Source organism: Annulohypoxylon truncatum (assembly GCF_022578515.1).
Source record: "Annulohypoxylon truncatum strain CBS 140777 unplaced genomic scaffold F4807scaffold_25, whole genome shotgun sequence".
Lineage (NCBI taxonomy): Eukaryota > Fungi > Ascomycota > Sordariomycetes > Xylariales > Hypoxylaceae > Annulohypoxylon > Annulohypoxylon truncatum.
Window position 1 is genome coordinate 469,836 of NW_025953811.1, and position 21,664 is coordinate 491,499.

At 48.3% G+C, this 21,664-nt stretch overlaps 6 protein-coding genes across 6 annotated transcripts; 4 read left to right on the plus strand and 2 right to left on the minus strand.

The window, feature by feature from the left end:
• Nucleotides 1-646: 646 nt before the first annotated feature.
• F4807DRAFT_452690 (uncharacterized protein) lies at nt 647-3,877 on the minus strand (the record flags this gene model as incomplete). Its single annotated transcript, XM_048000362.1, has 1 exon — nt 647-3,877. The coding sequence occupies one exon, from the start codon at nt 3,875-3,877 to the stop codon at nt 647-649; it is 3,231 nt and encodes a 1,076-aa protein (XP_047852412.1).
• A 6,918-nt stretch (nt 3,878-10,795) lies between these two features.
• F4807DRAFT_462335 (uncharacterized protein) lies at nt 10,796-11,355 on the plus strand (the record flags this gene model as incomplete). The annotated part of the gene is made up of 2 exons (XM_048001811.1): nt 10,796-11,041; nt 11,215-11,355. 2 exons carry the CDS (start codon nt 10,796-10,798, stop codon nt 11,353-11,355), a joined length of 387 nt encoding a protein of 128 aa, XP_047852413.1.
• A 709-nt stretch (nt 11,356-12,064) lies between these two features.
• Nucleotides 12,065-13,135, plus strand: F4807DRAFT_433673 (uncharacterized protein). Its single transcript, XM_047998708.1, has one exon. The coding sequence runs from the start codon at nt 12,329-12,331 to the stop codon at nt 12,935-12,937; it is 609 nt and encodes a 202-aa protein (XP_047852414.1). The 5' UTR covers nt 12,065-12,328; the 3' UTR covers nt 12,938-13,135.
• F4807DRAFT_170071 (DUF55-domain-containing protein) lies at nt 13,065-14,376 on the plus strand. Its single transcript, XM_047993448.1, has 4 exons — nt 13,065-13,493; nt 13,562-13,778; nt 13,879-14,013; nt 14,071-14,376. Exons 1-4 carry the CDS (start codon nt 13,212-13,214, stop codon nt 14,343-14,345), a joined length of 909 nt encoding a protein of 302 aa, XP_047852415.1. The 5' UTR covers nt 13,065-13,211; the 3' UTR covers nt 14,346-14,376.
• F4807DRAFT_170094 (U3 small nucleolar RNA-associated protein 6-domain-containing protein) lies at nt 14,115-15,737 on the minus strand. The gene has a single exon (XM_047993449.1). It carries the CDS (start codon nt 15,611-15,613, stop codon nt 14,408-14,410), a length of 1,206 nt encoding a protein of 401 aa, XP_047852416.1. The 5' UTR covers nt 15,614-15,737; the 3' UTR covers nt 14,115-14,407.
• A 295-nt stretch (nt 15,738-16,032) lies between these two features.
• Nucleotides 16,033-20,379, plus strand: F4807DRAFT_433682 (Frag1/DRAM/Sfk1 family-domain-containing protein). Its single transcript, XM_047998709.1, has 5 exons — nt 16,033-16,384; nt 16,493-16,993; nt 17,051-17,177; nt 17,687-20,246; nt 20,329-20,379. The coding sequence occupies exons 1-4, from the start codon at nt 16,294-16,296 to the stop codon at nt 19,863-19,865; spliced, it is 2,898 nt and encodes a 965-aa protein (XP_047852417.1). The 5' UTR covers nt 16,033-16,293; the 3' UTR covers nt 19,866-20,246; nt 20,329-20,379.
• The last annotated feature ends 1,285 nt before the right edge of the window (nt 20,380-21,664 follow it).

A 21,664-nucleotide genomic window follows, 5' to 3' on the forward strand; every position in this document is an offset into this window, starting at 1 on the left:
TTGTCTGTGAACTGCGAGGATAGCCTTTGCGTACACCCTGTTCTGTAGCGCATAGATGATTTACACTATTGCCTTATTTCGTTGCGGTTATGCGCTGCTGTATTGGGCTCTGTCCTATTGAGTTCGCTCAAATTACCCCATCTCTCCAGGTGACTTTAGTACCTAGGTAGGTAGGTAAATATACTACTGTCGACAAGGGCTAGAAGACTCCAGTTCAAGCCCATAGGTCTACTATAGTATCAAAGTCAAGATGTATGCATGTGTTCAAAGAATGAATGTTGTCCTGTTAAACTCCTGATTCACAACCTACGAGACGGGTAATATCCATAGCTGAAAGATAATATGCGTCTCTTGAGCATGTTTTGCATTGTACGTTGAGCCCACGCCACATATTCTACACATTTATACATCTCCTTTATGTTGGGCTAACTTTGTACATCCCATGCTGACCATCTAATTCCTGAACGCCGCGCTCCGATTAGGGCCTCGAGTGCTTGAGCCCGGTCTCCGCTTGCCACTGAGATCCATACGACCCATTTCCTAAATAATCGTTTCTTATTTAATGTACCTATCCTGTTTGAGCCGCTACTCTCCCGCTCGTCGAACTACCTGGACTATTGTTTACATAGGCGCGTATCCCGTATCCTCAACCTTCTAGCCCCGCGTAGGTACTTAGTTGGTTCAATAAGAATGTCCACTTCGGGCTCTTGAGACTCTGCAAAGCACCGAAGAGGCTCTCTCTAGTCGGAAGAGCATTCGGCGGTATGCTGGCTGGGTTGTTGGGGTCTCTCGCCTTCTCGCCCAGTCTCTTTAACGTAGATACGCCACAGGTAATTATATAGAGGATATCCATATCTTCCCGCGGTTGAGTTCTTGCATTGGTACCCGCTCGAGGTGTTGGTTCGGCCTGCGTGCAGAGCGTGCGAATAAGTCGGAAAAGATTCTGCGCAAATCCCTCCCCTGAGGAGAGCCAAGCTCGTGTTACCCCCGATTCGTATCCCGGGGCGAGCTGAGCAATAATGTCGGCAGCGAGCAAGCCTTGCATTAGCAACGCCTTACGCGCTTCGACAAATGACGGCAGGTTTGCCGGACGGCTTTCTTTATTTTGATCTGGAATCGGGGAGACGGCGAGGCCGAAGGTCCGCGTAAGGAGTTCGTGAGGAGAAGAGGTGGCGGCATCGGCAGCGAAGATTATTTTGTAATGTGTTCTGTTCGGTTCATCGCGTGCGAGTAGCTTCGCTAGGGAGTCGACGGCGTGTGGTAGGTAAAAGTGAACTGACGGTTCGTATGGTGAAAAGACAACTCGTTCGGTGGTTAAAGAAGGGGCCGGTGATGGCGCGAAAGCAAGCAGAAACTGAAGGAGACACAACGCTTGTTCCCGCCCGGGTATCTCGATAGATCCAGCAACATTAGATAGCAAAACTATGACATCTTTCATAAAATCGAGCGTATTCCTCGGAGCTCGCAGTAGATTCTCGTGCGTACCCAAAGACCGTACTACACCGCAAAGGAACTTGATCACTATCTCATCGGCAAGGACCACCTGGTTCACATCCATAAAGGAAAAATTCCGTAGGATCGTCGTGATCGCCAATAGGCGATCTGCGGCGTGTTCAAGCTCGTAGTCGCCGTCCCCGAATACGTGGGGCTTGTGTAGGCTCATAGCTTCAAGACGGCAACTTCTCACAACATCCTCGTAGGAAGTCAAATCTATCTCATCCGAGACTGGCTCCGCCTTTTCAGCCAGCAGATCGACTTGTTCTTCGGCGCAATCTATAAGGGACTCCACCAAATCATCACAGCCCCTTAGATCGATCGATAGAGTTGGTATGTACTCCGCCGCGCGTGTCACGGACCCGAGAGTGTCGAGAGCCAGCCGTACTTCCCCATGTATACCGCACTGGATACTTTTTGTAAGAGCATGAAGGTCGATATTACCAAGTTCTTGAGGTTGCGGCATGTTCGGCCTCCATTTCTCTAGCTCATTGCCCAGCTTGGCCATCGAGTCAAGGTCAAAGCCTCCGTATAGGTACATTTCTCGAGAACATGGGGAGTATTCTTCAGGATCTGACGCGAAGGGCCCGGGGAAAGGTAGCATTGCAGCACCATTCGCATGTGCAACATCGGCCTGCTGGCTTGGAGGCTGCACGGAGATACTACCACCCTTGCTTGCCGATGCCGGTGACTGTATCGTGAACTCGCCGGCCACTGGCCTAGCATCGATACTCCGTGACATGTTACTTCTCATGTGCCCTTGGCCCGCATTGGGTTGAGGTTGTTGGGCCATCCGAGGTTGTTGTGGAGTAGAAAATCCGTTGACGTTCGCTTGCTGCATTCCCGGCGTCATCTGCTTCACGGGTGTCTGCGCATGTGGTTGCGGCATTTGAGGGGGGATTTGTCCAGGTTGTATATGTTGACCAGGTGGCATCTGGCCCATCCTTTGTGGTACACCTTGGTTTGGTACACCAGGCATGCCTGCCGATCCGGTTGATTGCTGCTTTATGTGTTGGCTTCGTTGCTGCATTGCCCAGGCTTCCTCAAATTTCAACAAGTTTCGCTCATAAATTGATCTTACTTGATTCGAGGCCGACGGGATCTGCTGCGGATTGAAGCCAACCGAAGCGGCAACCTGCATCCAGAGATTATGGCTTGTTACATTCCGATATCCACCAAATTTGGAAACATTCTGAAAAAGTTGTAGGAGGTGTAATGGACGGCCTTCGATGTTGGGATTCGTCTCCAAGGGAAGTTGCTTCATGTTCATGAACGTCGTTAGGTTCTTGAGGAAGCCTTCAGGATTGGTTGCGCGCGCCATTTGCGATGGTTGCTGAGGGTGCATAGCGCCTGGGGGCATCTGGCCGTTCTGCATCGGCATCGGTTGCTTGGGCATCATACCTCGACCTTGAGCCATGTTCTGGGCTTGCATCTGCGCAGCCATCGACATACCGCCCTGCTGGAGCTGTTGCTGTAAGCGCATCTGGTACATCATCTTCTGTTGATCCATCGCACCACGTCCTTGCGCCGCTTGAGCTGCTTGTATTTGTTGCATTTGGTGCATCTGCTGGGGAGTGAGCATCTGGCCATGGTGCATTTGGGGCATATGTTGTGGCATTTGACCCATCGGTTGCGGCATCATGGATTGCGCCATGGGGTTCTGCGCGGATGGTGGCCGGGCGGGCGACGGAGTAGCTGCGAATGCGGGATTGAAGCCTTGAGGGAAGTTCTGTTGATTCATAAACATGCCTGGTTGAGGAGTATTACCATGATCTGATGGAACGGGTGAGGTCTGGGGGCCAAACTGTTGAGAAGCCGGAGAGAAGGGATGAGGCGACGCGGTATTGACGCGTTGTGGGACGCTTCCTGGTCTTAGCTGGTTGCCAGCCATTATTGGGGAAGGAGACGCGGTAGTTGAACCATTGGGTTGTAGATGAGGATAGTGTTGAGGCTGAGCGGGATTCTGTTGTTGCATGGCATTCGGTTGGAAGCCCGGGTATGGCGACTGTTGAGGCGTGTCGGCGCGCGAAGTCGGTAGCATGTTAGGATTTTGTCGCGGAGACGCGCCAATGCTGTCTTCTCTAGGACGAGGTCGTTTGGAAGGAATGACGGGGTTTGTTTGATATGCGGGATTCGAGAAGGAGGGCGAGGCATTGCGCATCGGGCTATTTTGCATCGCAGCCATGTGCTGATGGTTAAACTGGCCAGCAGCGACGGGATTGAACTGGCCAGCATTAGCCATGAAGGCGGAAGGGTCCATCATGCCTGCCGGCGCTCCGCCCATTCCTCCTCCCGGTCCCATGTTATTCGGGTCGTTCATATGTGGGAAGCCGTTGCCATTGTGATTTTGGACGGCAGCGGCCTCGTTCATCCAGGAGCTCATGACGGATGGAGTCGCAAATGGGAACCCATCTGACTATAATTCAGGCAATGTCAGTAATTAAAATGCATATAGAAATAACGACATGTGCATTGAGATGAGATAACAATAAATGAGTAATAGTAGTGTCACGGGCGACAGTGTCGCGATGGATTAAAAAAAGTTCGAGTCGCGTCGCGAGTCGATTAGGGAATTTTTTGGGTGGATGGGCTGTCGCGGTGCGATCGGTGGAAATGGAGTTGGTACGGTCGCAGATTGTCGGTGGTTGGGGGAAGATAGGGTGTTCAATGTTTAGAATAGAAGGGGGGCCATGGCTGCACGGGTACTCAGCGCGATCACATCAACCCTTGAAATCCCCAAATCACTAAATCCAAAAAAAGTCCAGTGCTGCGAGCGGAGTGCTTGCGCTGCGAATCACCGGCAGCACTGGACGAGCTTGGGTGAGGATTGAGGGCTTCAGGGAGGTAACAGGGGATAAATCCCTAATACTGTGCTGCTTGTAGTGCCATTTGCAGTGATGTAGTGCTGCACTGCGGGTACTGAAGGGGTTGTGTGTACTGTATGAAGGGTACTGTGAAGACTGTGTTTTATAATGCAGAGGTAACTATGCCCTGTATTGGAAAAGAAAGAATACTTAGGTACCTCGATGGCTACCAGTAAAAATGATAGCGATAGCAGTAATACCAAGCAACCCCTATGGAAAATACCAGGTACCTAAGCATGTATATGACAGGAAAGGGAACCTTGGCAGTTGGGCAGAGGAACAGTAGCGGCAATGTCAAAAAAATAAGAGGCAAAGGCCGCGCGCCCGCTTGGGAATGGGCAACATGGTAAAAGCCGAGCCAAAGTAGATACCCGGTAGGTACCTAGATAGATACGGAGGCCGTTTCTAAAATAATACGGGATGACGAGAAAGCGGGTGATGGGTGACGGGGTGGGTGACGGGTGACGAGCGACGGATGGAGTGCCGCATCAGGTGTCGGGCACCTTGTCGCTACTATGTATGGATGCTAGTGACGGGAGACCGATCGCTTCGATGCAGCATTGCGCATCAACCATCCGACGCTTGAAGGATGCCGACCGAAGTTGTGACGGGCAACGGACAACGGGCAACGGAGACGGCCCAAATGGTCTGAGTGGTAGCGTTGTTCGGACACACATACACACGCACATACGGCATTAGGGAAATACCCAAATACCTAAGACAGGATAGGATGGACGGATGGATGGGTGGGTGGTTAGACTGGATAGACTGTCCCAGGTGAAGAGGGAGATGACGATAACGATGATAATGATAATAACAACAACAATGATAACGGAATAATAGTAATAAAATAAGGACAATACTGGAATAGACAGAGAGAAAGGGATATAGAGATAGCAAAGCAATAACAGGGTCTGACCTACCTAAGCTAAAACTAATGGTTGATTGACGACACACCTCAGTTCCAAGTTCTCTTCTCTTGTTTGCTGCGGCGCGCGAGAGAGGGATAGAAGGGGTCGGGTGGGCGGTGGGCGGTTAGTAGGTAAGGCAAGAGGAAGACGCACTCCGGTCTATGGACCGTGTGCTTAGTGTAGAAGGCTTGCTGGACACGCGCTCCTCCCTTTTTTTTTTCTTCCCTTAGGAGCTGGGACTGGCGACTGGGACTGGACTGGGAGCTGTGGGATGGGATTGAAGGTCTGGGTAGGTCAAGAAATTTTTCTGGCTGATTGCTGGCCTCCTTCAATCCGAGAGGAGCAACAAGTACTACCTTGACCCACTCGAGCTAGACCAAGTCGGGTTTAGGATGCGAAACGATGAGAAATCCGAGAAATCCTGCGTCCGCCTATGCGCGATTAGGGCGTTGAGGGCGTTCAAGGAAAATAGAATGAGGAAAAAATCCAAAGAAGCTCAGTGGCCAGAGTGGAAAAGGAGACGGAGGATGTGGGGCAATGCAAAATCTGAATGCTCATTGGTCACAGAACCAAAGCTAATGGTCCCACTTCGGTGCCCACTTTAATGCACCGGAACGCATTGCTATTGGAAGAGATGAGAAAGCATCAGCTTGATACTGAGATATGTACCTTTGAGACAGGTTACATAGAAAATGAGTGGAAAAAAGGAAAAGGTGACTTTGTCGGATAACTTAAACTTTACCTAAGTAGATGTACCCAGGTAACCGCCAAATCAAGAACAGGTGATAAATCCGGTTACTATCCGGTCTCCACTAAATGTTTCATAAGCCAATCCGAATTGAATCTTCAATTCTTCATCAACTCTGTCCGATGTCTTCATTCAACATATGGTTACTCACCTAGGTCAGCTGGGTACTACCTGCCTAGCCACTTATCTGCCTAGATAGGTAGCTAGTTTATAGATGGCGCTTTAAGAAAACGTAAAAGGAGAAAAACGATCGGACAGGGTATATTGAACCCGGCAACAATGAGAATGCTATCCGGTCAGATCAGGTCAGAAACTGAAGCAAATGCTCACCTCGGCGTCTTTTGGCATCCCGATGGGAAAGGAGCCCGCCCGTGCCGTATCCATCAAGAAGCTCTAGACGAGGGGTTTTGCTGTGACTGAACGGGAAATAATCAATCGCTAGGGATTAGGGGGATGAAAAGAGCAATCAAATTAGGCCTTGATAAATCAGAGTGTACTCTCATCGTTAAGCCGTTGTCGTATATTGCCTCAGGTTGGGACAGCATTTCCATTCGTACGTCGAGCCTAAACAGGAATTTCAATCCAGACGCCAGCTCTTTCAAGTCCCAACACGCTTCTTGAGTATCCGATAGGAAGTCTGTCTTGATCGTCTTGGATTATCTTGGGCCACGCGCTCGCTTCCCGTCAATTATGACTCCTAGAAAATCCCAGATGCCAAGATAAGGAACTAAAGCGCTGATGCTCGGATGAAGGCTTAACCAATTGTTCAGCAAGACGACAGCAACAGCAAACCATTCCAATATTCCCGATGCCAACGGGTGCTCTAGTAGGCAGTAAGCTCCAACCCAGATCCAAAATTTGTATATCGGCCGCAGAAAGAATCGGGGGCTCCAGCCCAGGTCCATGCGAAGATGGTAAGGAGAAAGTTGACCGGAATGAGTTTCCAAATTTATCCCTTTCATCCCTCGAAGTTAGTTGTGCTCCCTCCGAGAGCTTGCCTTGCACGCCTAAACCTGGCGATTGCCACTCAGGACGTCCGAAGTTCGTGTAGCCCACACCACCGCAGCAGCTCAATGTTGCGTACAAATACTCATCATTTAGTAGCTTCATAACTAACGTTAGAAATGAAACCCCGGACGATGAGTATGCCTGTGCGGGAGTCAGATGGTATGTGAACCTGCGATGCTCATGGCCCATAGGTAATTAGCCGAGCGCGCCGTGAAAGGCATTTTTCAGCCAATTCTCCTCATCAAGAAGCGTGTGCTCAGATGTCGACTGTATATCTGTATGCAGGGCTAGGCATGTAAGGTCGACACATATGTATGATATGTATGATAATATGTATGCTGACATCCCACTCTGTATAAATGCATGTAAGTCGCAAGCGATCCCGCTTGTGATGGCTGCGTGTGGGACCAATAAGAATGCCCCGGTGATCCATTGCTACGGGTCGCAAGGGTCGACAAGAAATGCGGTGGTCCCTTGGTTGCCGGCCAAATGATGAAAGAGAATACTTTTTTCGGTAGGAAGAAGTGCCAGTGATTCGACCTGCAATTTTGCCTGCCGATCAATAGAGTAGGAACCCCCTCTTCTTTTCTTTCTTTCTCTCATTCTCGGACAGTATGAATGCTAGTGCACGAGTTTCCGTGCATTTTCCGTGCGGTTGTGCCACGGGGGATAAAATGGGAATCTCCATGCCGCAGGAATTTTGAAACCCTAGACGTAGGTACCATATGGGCTGTGAGTATAAGCGGCGTATGGTATTGCTAGACTCGGCCCTACTTCAGGTAGTTGAGCGAGTCGAAATTCCGATCCCAAGAATTGCTCATGCCCGGAGATATGTGGCAGCCCAGGGAAATACTCGTTAGTCCATACGAACTTACGTTAATTTCTGTAGAGATTGATGTGGTCGTCGCTGGGTGTTCTGATGGACTTGATCCTTGCAGCTTTACGGCGGAGACTTTGTCATCCTGGTCGAGAATCCATCGTTGGTCATGGCCGTTTGCGCAACGTTGGGCGCCCATCCATCTTGTACAGGGCCGTCCTCTTCAACCAGCTCCCGTCTCAAGGAGTTGATCATGAAAAGGGCGACGGCTTCGCGACTCTATCTTGTCGAGTAAGAATCGCGATAATGAATTAAATCCCCCGTATCCCCGACGCTCGGATTCTCTGGTCGATATGTCCTCATCGATAGTACAAAGGTACAATCGGTCGTTCCGCATCAATACCGTTTTGGGGTATTTTCATGTAAGTGGGAAGGAAGCTCATCGTTAGAACAGAACAACAACGACGGCACGATTTAAATTTTGAAATGCAAAACAAGAAGAAAAAATGGATGGGAGAGAGAGAAGGGGAAAAAGTGTGAGGAGAAAAGAGAGAGGGAAGAAGAGAGAAGAGAGAAAAGAGAAGACAGACGGTCACAAGGGAACGGGCAAGGGGTGGTAGATGGGCCTTCAGGTACAGTAGGGCGAGAGGGAAAACGGAGAGCAAGTGAGAAGACCTGAGGGAAAATCGGTTACAATGCCTACCTCCTACCTACTTACCTACATGTACATACCGTACCTCGATCGAATTGCTGTTACTGTTATTATTACCTTCAGAGCTAGGTACTTTACCTATTTACCTTGCTATTTATCTAGTATGTTATCATTCAGTCTTCCTAATATTTTTCCTTTGGTGACTTTTCCCTCTTTTCCGTCTCGCCATTTTCATCACTGGTTGATCATGTCTCGAGCTCCCAGCCTAGTACCGAAATTGTCCGCTAAGTGGTGCCCCATGTGCCAATGGGGACGGGCGTGCTTTGTGTAGTGCAAAGTCTGGGACGGGACAGCCGAATTCGTCAGAAGCTTCCTCCGCCGAGTCGTCATTTTTTTATTATTATTTCGGAATAGGATGCAGATAAGCTTCGTGCGTAAAGCCTCCATTAGTCAAAGACCAGCTCGATCTCGTATGCAACCCGGCTACAAAAGCTTCAGACTATCCCCCTTAGCCAGTCGAAACTTTGTTTCCGGCCACTAGAGTGAGCGTCATCTTACCCGTCATCTTGTCATTTTGTCACCCTTTGTGTCTCCAACGACGAGATTATTGAGACGGGTGTCGAAATCAACGAAACGACCCTCCAAGAAGGCAGGCAACGAATGACATAAATTGCGAGGTAGGGTATCTACCTGCCTTAAGACACCTTACATAGATGGGTTGGGAATTGCGGTAACGCACCAACTTGCCACTTGGCGATGAGAACTCGGGGCCTGGAATTTGACTTTTTATTTGACTCGACCCGGCTTCGCCTTGTAAACCTGGCGCTCTATCGACAACACCTACAGTACATCCATATTAAGACTTACATGCTTTTGCCCGACGCCGAGCGGATAGCGCTGAGGATTGTTCATCTCCATCGAGTCCTCCTATTGTACGTAGGTCGGCTGGCTCCACCGTCTCGCAGGCGCCCAGCTTGTGTACGGTACACATCCTGACATCGTAAATAGCACGTAACGGAACACTCGTGTGAATAAGCCGCTTCTAATGCCTACCTACCTGGTACATACATACATACCTAGGTACCGATATGAAAGGAGAGTCTAGAAAGCGATTATACATATCGCCTACTGGGCAAATATCCATTTGTTAGGTTCCACAGCTCACCAACTACTAGAGAAGGGAATTCACATGGTATGTTTGTCCGTACATTCAACGGACCTGGTCATCAGTCAATAGGTACCTACCTTATACGGGCAACAACCTTCTTGCCGTTGACGTAACAAAAGGTTCCCATGCACTACTACGTATTCGCCAAGACGACAGGCAAATGGATGAGGTTCGTAGGTGGGATGGAGGTGAGACAAATCGCCAATATGGCGGAACAACACGACCATGTGTGGCTTCCAGTCATCTAATCATCCATGAATAATCCTACTAGATATGTAAGAATCCCGGGCTATTATCAGATCATACCTAATGTAATGCCCGGGTGTTACAATGCAGCAATTGCTTTTTCTTTGTCGGGTCGAGTGAGATTCTCTTAGGTATCCGTGCGAAGCACACGATCCATTACTTTCTTTTATTCCCTTGGAGAAGCTGAGAGGGGACAATCTTACCCATGCCATGCCTCTTCTCGGTATTTGATATCCATGACTTAGGTATTTAGCAGTTTATGAAAAGTCAGGTCAATCCCCTCCAAGTTATTTGAGTATGAACCCATACTATCCACGCGCTTAAATATTTAGTGACGAGATTAACAAGGTTGGCGGGCTAGATATGTGCGCTATTGAGGAACCTCTTTTAGCCTGCATGATGAAGTTTGCAGTATTCACAAACCAACGGTAAACGCCCAACAATTTCGAGAGCTTTGATCGGCTATTACTGTGAGGTAGTGGAGGTCGTCTTCAGATCTCTTTTTCTTGCATAATGTCTACCCCAGAGCCTCTCCACAGCTACCCGAACCGCTCATACTGTAAGATGATCCCAATATCTCAATGACAAAGCGAAGCGCTAGTAGATATTCAAGGAATAAGATATCAAGTTTTATTTCTAATTCATACGATTTACTTTCTTATTATTATCACTATAAAGGTTGTAACTGGTGGATCGACCGGTTTCGTCGGAACAGAACTTGTCCGTCAAGCTCTTCTCTCATCCCGTTGTTACGTCAATCATCGCTTCTTAGCCAGCGTGAGAAATTCATACCTGCTAGCTCTATAAAACTAATAGGAGCGATGATTTCGAAAAGTATACAGGCAGCATCGAAAAAGAGCTAGAATTCGCGGATGCATGTATCTGATATGGCATTGCCATGCAATCCTTCTAGTTCCCAAATGCTCTGCTCGATAGATGACCAACAAGCAAACAGGACTGTCGCAGTGACGCCGTCCAAGCGCGAGACTACCTTGTTGGATGACGCATCTAAGATATCCCGCGACTATGCCACAACAGCCATCCAGACCCTTGCAAATCTTCGTCACAACGAAGACCAGCCGCTCCGCTTCGTCTACGTCAACAGTCATTTTGCAGCCCGCAGCCCAGCTAAGGTGTCTAAAGAATTGGTCACTTACGACTTAATCAACTATGGTTTAATGCAGGGTTGTATCTAAAAACGACCTATCAGTCCAAATGTCCCTTCTAACATCTCATCAGCGCTAATCTACGCATCATACCAATCTAGGGCGAGGCAGAATTACGGATCCTGAAATACGCGGAGTAGTCTAACGGTGCCGTGGAATCCTGCGCCGCTAAGCCCGGAATCGTCAACGCCCCTAGTAGAGAGAAAAGGGTTGTCTCCGAGGTCCCGAACATCGAGCTACGCGACCTCGCGTCGGCACTTCTAGGCCAGGCTGTAAACTAATTCGAGAAGGATATACTGAGGAACGATGATATGGCTCGGGTTATCCATAAGACTTTGGCTGAATAGCAACATGTATGGCGGCTTAGAAGCTATAGGGGCTATAGTATTTAGACACCTACGCAATTGCTCAAGTTCGTTCGTTTCTGGCTAATACCCAAAGCTTTGCTAAGGCTTCCATATTTACCTATATTAAAGTGTCATAACTTTCACAACGCAAGATAACTGTGAATAGAGAAGAATATTGGAATATAATAGATATAAGCTGCAAGAGTGCCATGAATATCAAGTACTCAAGGCTACCTAGGTATCCATTAGATTCCATTATATTTGAACGAAGATAGGCTGTGGAAGCAGTAAAGAGATTCTAGCTTCTACGTCTGATATCCCTGTTAACAGATAGTTCGAGACGAATAAAAGAACAAACATCGTCTTATTCAACAAAGGCTTTGTTATATATAATTACATATTACTAGAGGACTTGTCGTCTCTTATGGAATATCTAACCTAGCAATATATCTCCCAGAAGTGAAAATTTTCCTCAGTAATCGCTCTATTTAAACGCCATGTACCTAAGCTCACGATATCTAATCTCTTGCTTTGGTCGGTAGGTAGGTAGTTATTCCGACATGGGCCCTGGGTAAAATTTTTTTATTTCTCTTTTGTGGGATTGTTTGCAAACATTCAAGCTATAATAGTATACTCACACTATGTCACTAAACAGGTTTTCAGACCATGCCGCAAAGCCCGCCCTCGTGTGTGGTAACAGAGTTCATTATCATAATACATACTCGAACAACCGTACCATTCTGTTTGTATATAAACCTAAGAAAATAGAGGTATAGATTTCCTTATTTACTTCTCTCTTTCAGACACCTACATACAGCAATCAACACCCTTCAATCACCTTAAACGCACATTCTCAAGTTAGGGAAATCTCATATAATTACAAGACTTCCAACTCCACACAGAGAAAATGAAGACTTCTAGCATCCTTGCTTCTGCTCTCTTCTGGGCTGCCACATTTGCTGGCGCCATTGGTAGAGGCCCTTTTCGAACCTCCGCCGGTCTCCCAAGCGGCTACTCCTTATCAAATCTGACCTGGACCGGAAACATCACTGCTAACGGGCCCGAGATGTCATTCACCGGCCCCAGTTTCCAGGATATCGACGCCCAGATTCTCAAAGCCAACCCGGATTTCATGTGGCCTGACTCCAACAGCGTCGATCCCGCAACTCTCGAGAAGTCGGAGGCTCATTTAACCTGCGACCCCAACAACATCTGGTACGCCCAGGCGTTCCGGATCGAGGAAGGCATCGACTACCTCTCGAGCCGGACTGGTAAGTGCCACATGGACGCCGGTCCGAGGGTCTGCACGCGGATCTCTTGCTCATACAAGAGCGCGATCTGGTGGTGCAATGATAATTCGGAACCCATCGAGGAAAACTGTCTGCTTTGGTCGCATTACGCGGAAAACATCCTAGACGTATGCCGGTCCGGCGACGCCGCAGACAGAGTCAGGGGCCAAAAGTTTTCCTCGGCAAACTGGAACATCTTGGTAGGGTTCGATGACGACCATTGTTAGGTTGTTATTGGTCTGTCGTATAAGAAGCTTAGTAGATAGACAAGGTAGGTCTTGACCGAGCTCTCATACAGTGCTTAGATAGGTATCAGACAAATAAAGATTATACGACTTATTGAATATTGTAATTTGTGTGATGAAAGATTCCCCCTTTTTAGACGTATGAGTATGGTGGTCTGTGCTTGCTCAGACCTACTAGGCTTAACTGAGGTACTTTAATTGTGCCACACGTTTGCGAACTTAGACTTGACGACTAAAACAGTCATCCATACTGTTCATGTCACTTTTATTTCGTTCTCTGAATTCTAAGTGCTTTGTAGCGGCTTCAACTCCTCTGCTCGTCGGTAGTAATCAACTCAGGATGGTGAAAAGAAAAGCAAGCCAAGTCGAGGCCGCGCCGGACGTGACAAATCTAAGAAGGTCGACGCGTCGAAAACCACTAGCGTCAGAATCAACTATTGAGACCAGCCAGGCTAAATCGGTAGGAACAAGTGCGCCTCAACCTTCTAAGTCAAGAAAAGAGAGCGTATCTGAGAAGTTAGATTCGAAGAAGTCTTCGGTAAGGATACAAATTCCTTTTATTCATTTTATTGGTCTGCGAGCTTCTCAATCTAAGAATCGTCTTAGGAACCCCCGAAACCAAAGACAACGGCAAAGGCAAAGGCCAAAAATGCTACGCATCTAAGCTCGGGTTCAGAACCCGAGGCAGACAAGACATCCAATTCTTCGGAGATATCATATTGGCTTATGAAAGCTGAGCCCGAGACACGAATTGAGAGGGGCGTCGATGTTAAGTTCTCCATCGACGACCTAAAATCACGAACAGAGCCTGAACCTTGGGATGGTAAGATCTCATTTTCACCGAAACTTCTATTTGCTCGGCAAGGCGGCTTGCTACGCCTCTGCTCTATTTAACATACCTCGATGCTTATGACGTTTCCTAGGTATCCGTAATTATGTCGCCCGAAATAACCTCAGGGAGATGAAGAAGGGCGATATAGCATTCTTCTACCATTCGAATTGTAAGGAACCAGGTATCGTAGGTACCATGGAGATCGTGCAAGAACATTCCCCTGATCGTAAGTCCGCCCACCCCAGCCAAGTTTCGTAGGCAGCTCCTTACTATTGTCGCGAAGTGTCGGCGCACGATCCGAAGGCGGCGTATTATGACGCCAGCTCAAAACCTGATAACCCAAAATGGAGTGTTGTACACGTCGTGTTTCGCAGCAAGTTCAACCGGAAGATTGAGTTGAAGGATCTTCGTGACATGGGCAAACCGGGTCAGCCACTCGAGAACATGCAAATGCTAAAGCAGAGCCGGTTAAGCGTAAGTCGCGTGAGTCCCGCCGAGTTCGAATTTTTGATGGGCGTAGTAGAGGTACGGGGCGGCGAGACACTAGGGTCATGCTAAATGTGAGCGATTCTTACTCTAGTTGGGACGGATAGTGGGACTTTGGACAAGATCAAACGATTTCAAGCGCTAGGCAAATTGCGACACGTGTGTTCTAACACGGTTCGGATGCCCGGATCTAAATCGTCAGAAGCCAGTATCGGTTGCATCCATAACCTCGTTTTCTCGGCTAGCTGGCTACCGTTGGTAGTAGTGGACAAGGATGATTTGAGACGAACAAGTGCTTCTCGCAGAGCCTTAGGATATGAAGGGGTGTTTATATCGACGTTGATCAGTGGTTGTCGGACGTGGCAGAAGCAGGTTGCCGGGTCATTAGGATAGATTTCGGTCATACTATCCAAAACGTGCTGGACGATGCGAGCTTGCGCGGAAACGGTAGTGAAGCTAGCGAAGAGGTCGAAGAATTGTTCCGCTACTGAAGAATTGAAGAAGGGCTGCTTTTTGGCGATGTCGAATATAGCCAAAGGTATTGCACCATCCAAAGCGGGATTGCCTTCCAACTTTTTAGTCGTGTCTTCATCGAATACCTTTTTCCCGGGTGCATTTCCAGGATCCGGAATGATTTCTTGATCGTTTTCATCGGCCTCGTCGTCCTCGCTGTCTTCCCCGGCGAGCTTTATCTCATCGTCGCTTTGTTCGGCCTGTTCTTCAAGTGCTTTCTCGGCGCCACCCTTCTTCCCTTTCCTCGCATCCATCCGCCCCAACCACTCCATTTCGCACCTGGCGTATTCAAGCCATACTGTGGCATCTCTGGTGCAAAACCTGGCGCCACGCATGAAGAAACCCCTCGCAGCCTGCATATCGCCGTTGCTTGCCGATCTCTTACCAGCCATCACCCACAGTTCGGGCTTCGCTGGGTGCATCCTTAGTGCTCTACTCATTACTTTCCGGTACCGCTTAGTGGCTTTCATGTCTCTTGCATAAGCTAGATACGCCTTCCATAGCTCAATGCTCCCTGGGTGCCTATTCACAGCTCGTTCTAATATTCCAAATATTCTTCCTTGTCCAGTGTGTTTCGATGAAGTGCGAATTTGTAGACGGCGACATCGTTTCGCGCGGAGTGTCTCCAACGATTTCTCCCAAGTCGCATAATTCAACCAGTCGGAAGGTTTGTTTCCAGGCGATAGGACAAGATGTTCGAAATCGGTACGTTTCCGCACGAGCGAACGGATTTCGTCCGCAGTGAATATGCCTTTGGCTTCGAATTCGCGTAGTTGAGGAACGGCACGCTCAAGGTAGAACCTGGCTTTCTCGGGGACGCCAGCCATCTTGGAGGCAATGTACTGAATACAGCTCTAGATATTGGTCGAATTGGCGTATATAATAAACTCGCGACATCAAAACGTTGGCATTGGAATTGGAGCGGGCAAGTTTCGTAGCGCATCGTAAAATGTTGGAAAGTTTCGTTGAAGAGACTCAAGGATAAAAAAGATTTAGTGGGACTCTTCAACGATAAGATACTTAGGTACCTGATAGTGTCTAATCCGTATTCTAAGCTTGAGCGGGTCTGTTCTCGGTCCGTTGACATGCAATTAAGCAATACTTACTGCTGATTGGTGGGCTACAACTAGGCAGGTACAGCTTGGACCATCTTGGCTGCGGGGATTCGCTCCACGATGAAGCACGACACGCGATAACAGGGGTAGAAGCTGCCAATCGACCCATGTAAATTTTTTGGGTGATCGCGCCCGCAACCAACCGAGGAGTCCGGATCTCAAGGGAAGGAAGACACCCGACCAGAAATAAGCAACTTTACCTATGTGTAACAATTTTTAGAGCTTCTTTCTTCTTCTTCCACCTTTTACTCTCTCTATCATCTTTCCTCCATGTTCGCTCTGCCACTTATTTTTGGTGTCTTTTCTCTTTGAAGTATTTCAGTAATATCCGTTTGGTCCGCATGTGCTAGTTCTTAACTAGTTTTCCGCTATTTAGGTACGGGAATGCGACCATGTCGAAATACAAGGATAAAGAGAGTGGGACGACGATAGCCTCTCTAAATGCGAAATGGATTTCATGGGCTCATACCACTGTCGCATATAGTCAGTAATCCCCATGGCCTGCTTAGTAGTATAGCGGGCTAGGAGCCTATGAAGTTAGAGGTGACTTACAAGAAGGACCATCTGCTAATAACAATGGCGCTACTATAGCCGCTTTCCTGAGTGCCCTGTCTGTGGGCATCTACCTTCATTACCACAAGATTGTCCAGAACGAATTCTACGGTTATCCTGACGAATGGTTTCCTTCTGTCTCTGCTACTATCGGTGACCGATACCCGGAGCGCTCGTTTTTCCAGCTTTTCATAGCTATAACCTCAGGTCCTAGATTTGCTCTCGTCGCACTATGGTATCTTCTTACAGCGAAGCCTGGAAAGGCTCTCCCCAAATTTGTCGCTGGCGTGGGCCTCTTCAGGACCCTCACATGCGGGGGTTGGACGTTTATCACTTCGACCGACGATCATGACTGGCATGATATCCTTATGATTTCCTACCTCGTGGCCACGATTCCCTGGACGGCTGGCTGTATTGCGTTAAGTTTACCCAACCCGAAAGCAATTAAATATCGAAAATATCTCGCTACTGCGTTTTTCGGCACAATCCCTTTTATGGTATATTTCTTCATTCAACATAAGATTCATCGAATAGCAGGAGGTTAGTATATGCTACCTAACTCGAGATCTTGGAGAAGACGTATCTCACCAATCGCAGCTTACACTACTTATTCCTTCTTCGAATGGTCTCTTATCCTATTTGACGTCGCCTTTGATGCTGTTACTGCGCTCGACTTCGAAAATTTTGAGATTGTGATTAGGGATGTAAAAGGTTTGGGTAAGGGGTACGTACAATATCTCCCCAGATAGATCTGGCGCATCGTATATACTCGCTCGGGCTGGATGAGATTCTTGGATTATTCCTTATTTGAGCTTTGCGCTCTCGAGGTAATCGATAGTGTCGATTGTTGCGGATTGGTGATTTCGCTACCCACCATCTCACGTCGTCGCACCCATTACTGCGACTGGAGTCTTGCGGCCATCTGGATCTCCTATGAGTGAAATATTGCTATCATAAGCTTTTGTGGTATGGGCGGGATCTTTTACGGATGTTGACATCCTAGCAAAAAGACCTCGTTCTATCCTAGAACTCGATAGCTTGCCGAGCCAGTGTAGAAAATCTATCACATGCAGGACACAATAGACTTAGAAGGATTGGTCGCCATCCAGCTGCCCTCTTCATCATATCATAATGCGACTAAATCAAGAATCATAAGCCACACCAGCCCGAGCGATATCTGTTATAAAATATATAACTTACGCTATCGTATCATTATTCTGACTAGCTTTGCAGAACTAATATGTCGTCTAAGTCGACCGCCGTCACCGAGAAGGAAAAACAGAAGATTACAGCCGGTATATTCGACGTCAAGTTTTCCTGGGCCGAAATCTTCGATACGGCTGCTGAGGTCTATCATGGCTTCGTCTTTTGGTCGATGCTTACCAGCTTGGGCGTAGTCATTTGGTATTTTCCGCTTTGGCATATGGGTATTTCGGGCTACGAAGCTTTTGTCATGTCGACGATCTCACCCATGTTTCTTGGCATTAAACCGATCCGCTCATTGGTTATCCACAATCTGCGCGTGTGCCATTTCCTATCGCTTGCTGGGCTTCTTGCCTGGCAGGTCAAAGACCCGGCTTACAGACTTTTTACTGTAGGCTTCGGTGTTGCTATGTCATGCTTGTCATGGGCTGGCACTTTATATTCCGAGTCAATTCATGAAGCCAGGCTCGAGTCGAAAATACTGGCCTGGATCGTTGGTCTGGTAATGTCCTCGACAGCGAAGTTTGCTTGGCAAACTAACAACCCAATATGGCCAATTATGCACGCCGCCAACGGTGGCTATAACGAAATTGGATTAGCGTTGGCAGTTCTGGCAGCTCTGAGGTTTACCCGGAAAGCACCCTTAAATACAGGAGCGGCCGCAGATGAGAACCTGGGTGGCTCATCGTTTTTAGCTGCTCTAGGTATTGGCGGCGTATTCTTTGGTCTGCACTCTCTCCTTTCTGATACGAGTACTATGATTCTATGGGTATGGGAGGGTTACCCAGTACGAGGCCCTCTTGCCGCTCCCCACGGCTGGTTCACAGTGGCGGCGATGACGGCTGGATTATTGACGGGAGTTCGATATCCTAAACTTGTCAGTACTTGGTCGGTCTACGGCGTTGGGTCCGTTGGGGCTGCTATCCTCACTCTCTACCATAACTGGTTTGGCTACCTTGGTGCTCTTACTAGTGCCTTCTATTTAACAGCCATTTCATTTCCCCTTATTACCGTGGCGTCCAAGAAGAGTCCAGCGACAACTTTTGGTCTTGGGTTCTTCATATACAACTTCATGGTACTGTTTCACGTCTGGGTGGTTGCCTACGCTTTCGTTCCTGGCGGGCCTCTTGTTCGTGAGCATACGGATTGGATCATGACGACTATGATGGTACTTATCGGTGCCGGCGTTTTCAACCTGACGTCGGTGAATTCGCGTCGTGGCGAGACCCGTGCGCGACCATCTCGGTCACAACATCGCAAATATCACACTTTGGCGCTAGGCACCATCAACCTCTTCTTCATCGCCGCCGCACTCCGGCGCTTCCCTACAAACGATTATAAACCTTACCACGAAGATTCGAGGGTCATCACAGCTGGTATCTGGACCATTCACTTCTCTCTCGACAATGATATGTGGTCTTCTGAGTACCGGATGCGTGATCTTATTAAAGAGCTTGAAATTGATGTTGTCGGGCTGTTGGAGACAGATTTGCAACGCATCATCATGGGTAACAGGGATACAACCCAATTCCTCGCCGAAGACTTGGGTATGTACGTCGACTACGGCCCCGGACCGAATAAACACACCTGGGGTGCGGCGCTCTTGTCCAAGTTCCCGATCGTGAACTCGACGCATCATCTACTCCCATCGCCAGTGGGCGAACTTGCCCCGGCTATCCACGCGACACTTGACGCTTATGGTGAATTAGTAGATGTCTTTGTTTTCCATTCCGGACAGGAAGAAGACCCCGAAGATCGTCGCCTACAATCCGAATACCTTGCCAAGTTGATGGGCTCTTCATCGAGACCGTCGATACTACTCTCCTACCTAGTCACCAAACCCCTCCAAGGGAACTATAACACTTATGTTTCTGAGATTTCGGGCATGCATGATGTAGACCCGAGAGATTGGGACCGGTGGTGCGAGTACATCTTGTATAAGCGTCTACAGAGGGTGGGCTATGCAAGAGTGTCTCGAAGTACCATCACAGACACCGAATTGCAAGTGGCAAAATTTGTCGTCCCGAAGAGCGGGGAGGAAAAAGCACAGATTGCGGCGATAGAAAGCAACGCAGACCTGAGGAATCGCAAGGTCAACGAGCAGGAAGTCCCAGAGGGTTGGAGATTTCCTGCTCTGTTTAGGGGTAACGGCGTCAGGGGGCATCGATATCACGTTTTCAACGAGCCCTGGTATTATAAGCCATCATAAACGGATGAATGGCGACAAGCAAGGGTCACGAGACAAGGAAACGCGAATACGTGTTTATGTGTAAGGATAAAACGGTGGTGTATCAACAGGAAACGTTAGTCACTGGGGTTTAATTGTTAATTCTTGTACGTCTACATGTAGACTTGGGACGGCTCATCTTAAAGATGAGATTTTAATAAGTTGGTCGAAAGCCACTTCTTCATGATCCGCGGTTACAGTATCTACCTAGTCCGGTTGGAGACTAGGGAAAAGGAATAAAGTTATTTACGTTAGACTAATCCTTAACCTTGGAAGGTTATGTCCATCTGACTTGTAGCTAACCGCCCTGTTTAGATTTAACATCTTTTTAAGCAGTGTTAAAGACATCGTTTTATGGGATATCTGAGATATAGTCAGCTGTGGCTGGCTCCACTAGGGATGATACCTTCTATTTTTGTTGATCATTTCCTTTATGGGCGCTTACCGGCATTACTTGCAGCAGATCGCGGACGATTCCCGCCGTCTCGCCCGGTTCATCATCAAGATTGGAGTTGAAAGATCGACCTTCAATCTTCATGCCCTGCCTGCATGTGCCCCTCAACCCCTGAATACCACAGCTGACCACAGATACTATCGAAGTGATAAATAGTCACGTGTGCCTCAGTTGCGTATGTCGGTAGTCAGAATTGATCCGATTGATGCGTGTTTGAACCCACCTCCTTTGCAACCTATCATATGCATGTCTTGCCTAGATATGTACCCTTAATGTCTGTATGTCAAACCATAATGCGTAATGTTTAAAATTTCCCTTCCGACCTGAAGAAAAGCATTAATGCAAGGGGTCGTGTCACTCCGTATTGATGCTGTCAGACGTCGAATGCTGAGTCCGGCACGTCTCGAGCCGACCCTTTTCTTATTATCCACCCCCTTATCCTGTGGCGTCGTAATCCGAAAACATGACGCCTCCTAACATTAAAAGCCCTGTCAATGGAGGACCGCGCTGGTAGATCCTACCAATCATGTGGCCTTGCAGGAGCAATAAACTCCGACAACCCAAATGCCACCACAAACTTACCTTGAATTCTCTTCGTCAAGGCGGGCAGGGGACAACCCAAGGCGGGTGGCTTTTCCCCCTCGTATCCCCCCGTCCACAGGCTACGGGTTTGCAGTATATATGCTTATATCCTTGGCGAGATAACTCTCAGATGATCCAGATCGTGACAATTCGCGGACCTCTCGAAAGGGGGCGGAAATTAGTGTGTTCGGGCGCTTAAGTGTCGCATCGGATCGAAGGAGGGAAACGACCGAGGCGCTGCCGGGCTTTGGGTCGAGTATAAACGAACTGGGCTGCAGGAAACAAGTTGTCGCGCGTCTAACGGCACTCTCGAGATTGTGGGAAATGCGGACTATATAAGAGAGTTTCTGACTTCTGCGCTTGTGTTTGCGTTCTAAGCAAGGCGCCTCCATTAGTTTCCAGGGCTACGCTCTTTACTTTTCCGCCCTTACCTCTTATCACCTACGCTCGTTTGGTTGTCGAGTTATTGATGTTGGAACTTACACACTCTCGTTTCAAAAACACGCAGACATGTTGGCACCTCGGTGGACGATATTCTGCTTTTCGCTCTTTTCCGCAGCTTTCGGGGTGCAAATTCGGAGAGATGCGAGTCCTACCACTCAGTTGAACATGACGGCGGCGGCCGTGGATGCCATGATGATGTTGTATGATGAGACGACCGGTCTTTGGGACCCTAATAGTACGTTATCGTCTTGGTGGCAGAGCGGCGTGGCGCTTTGGGCCCTCTCGGAGTATATGATCAAAT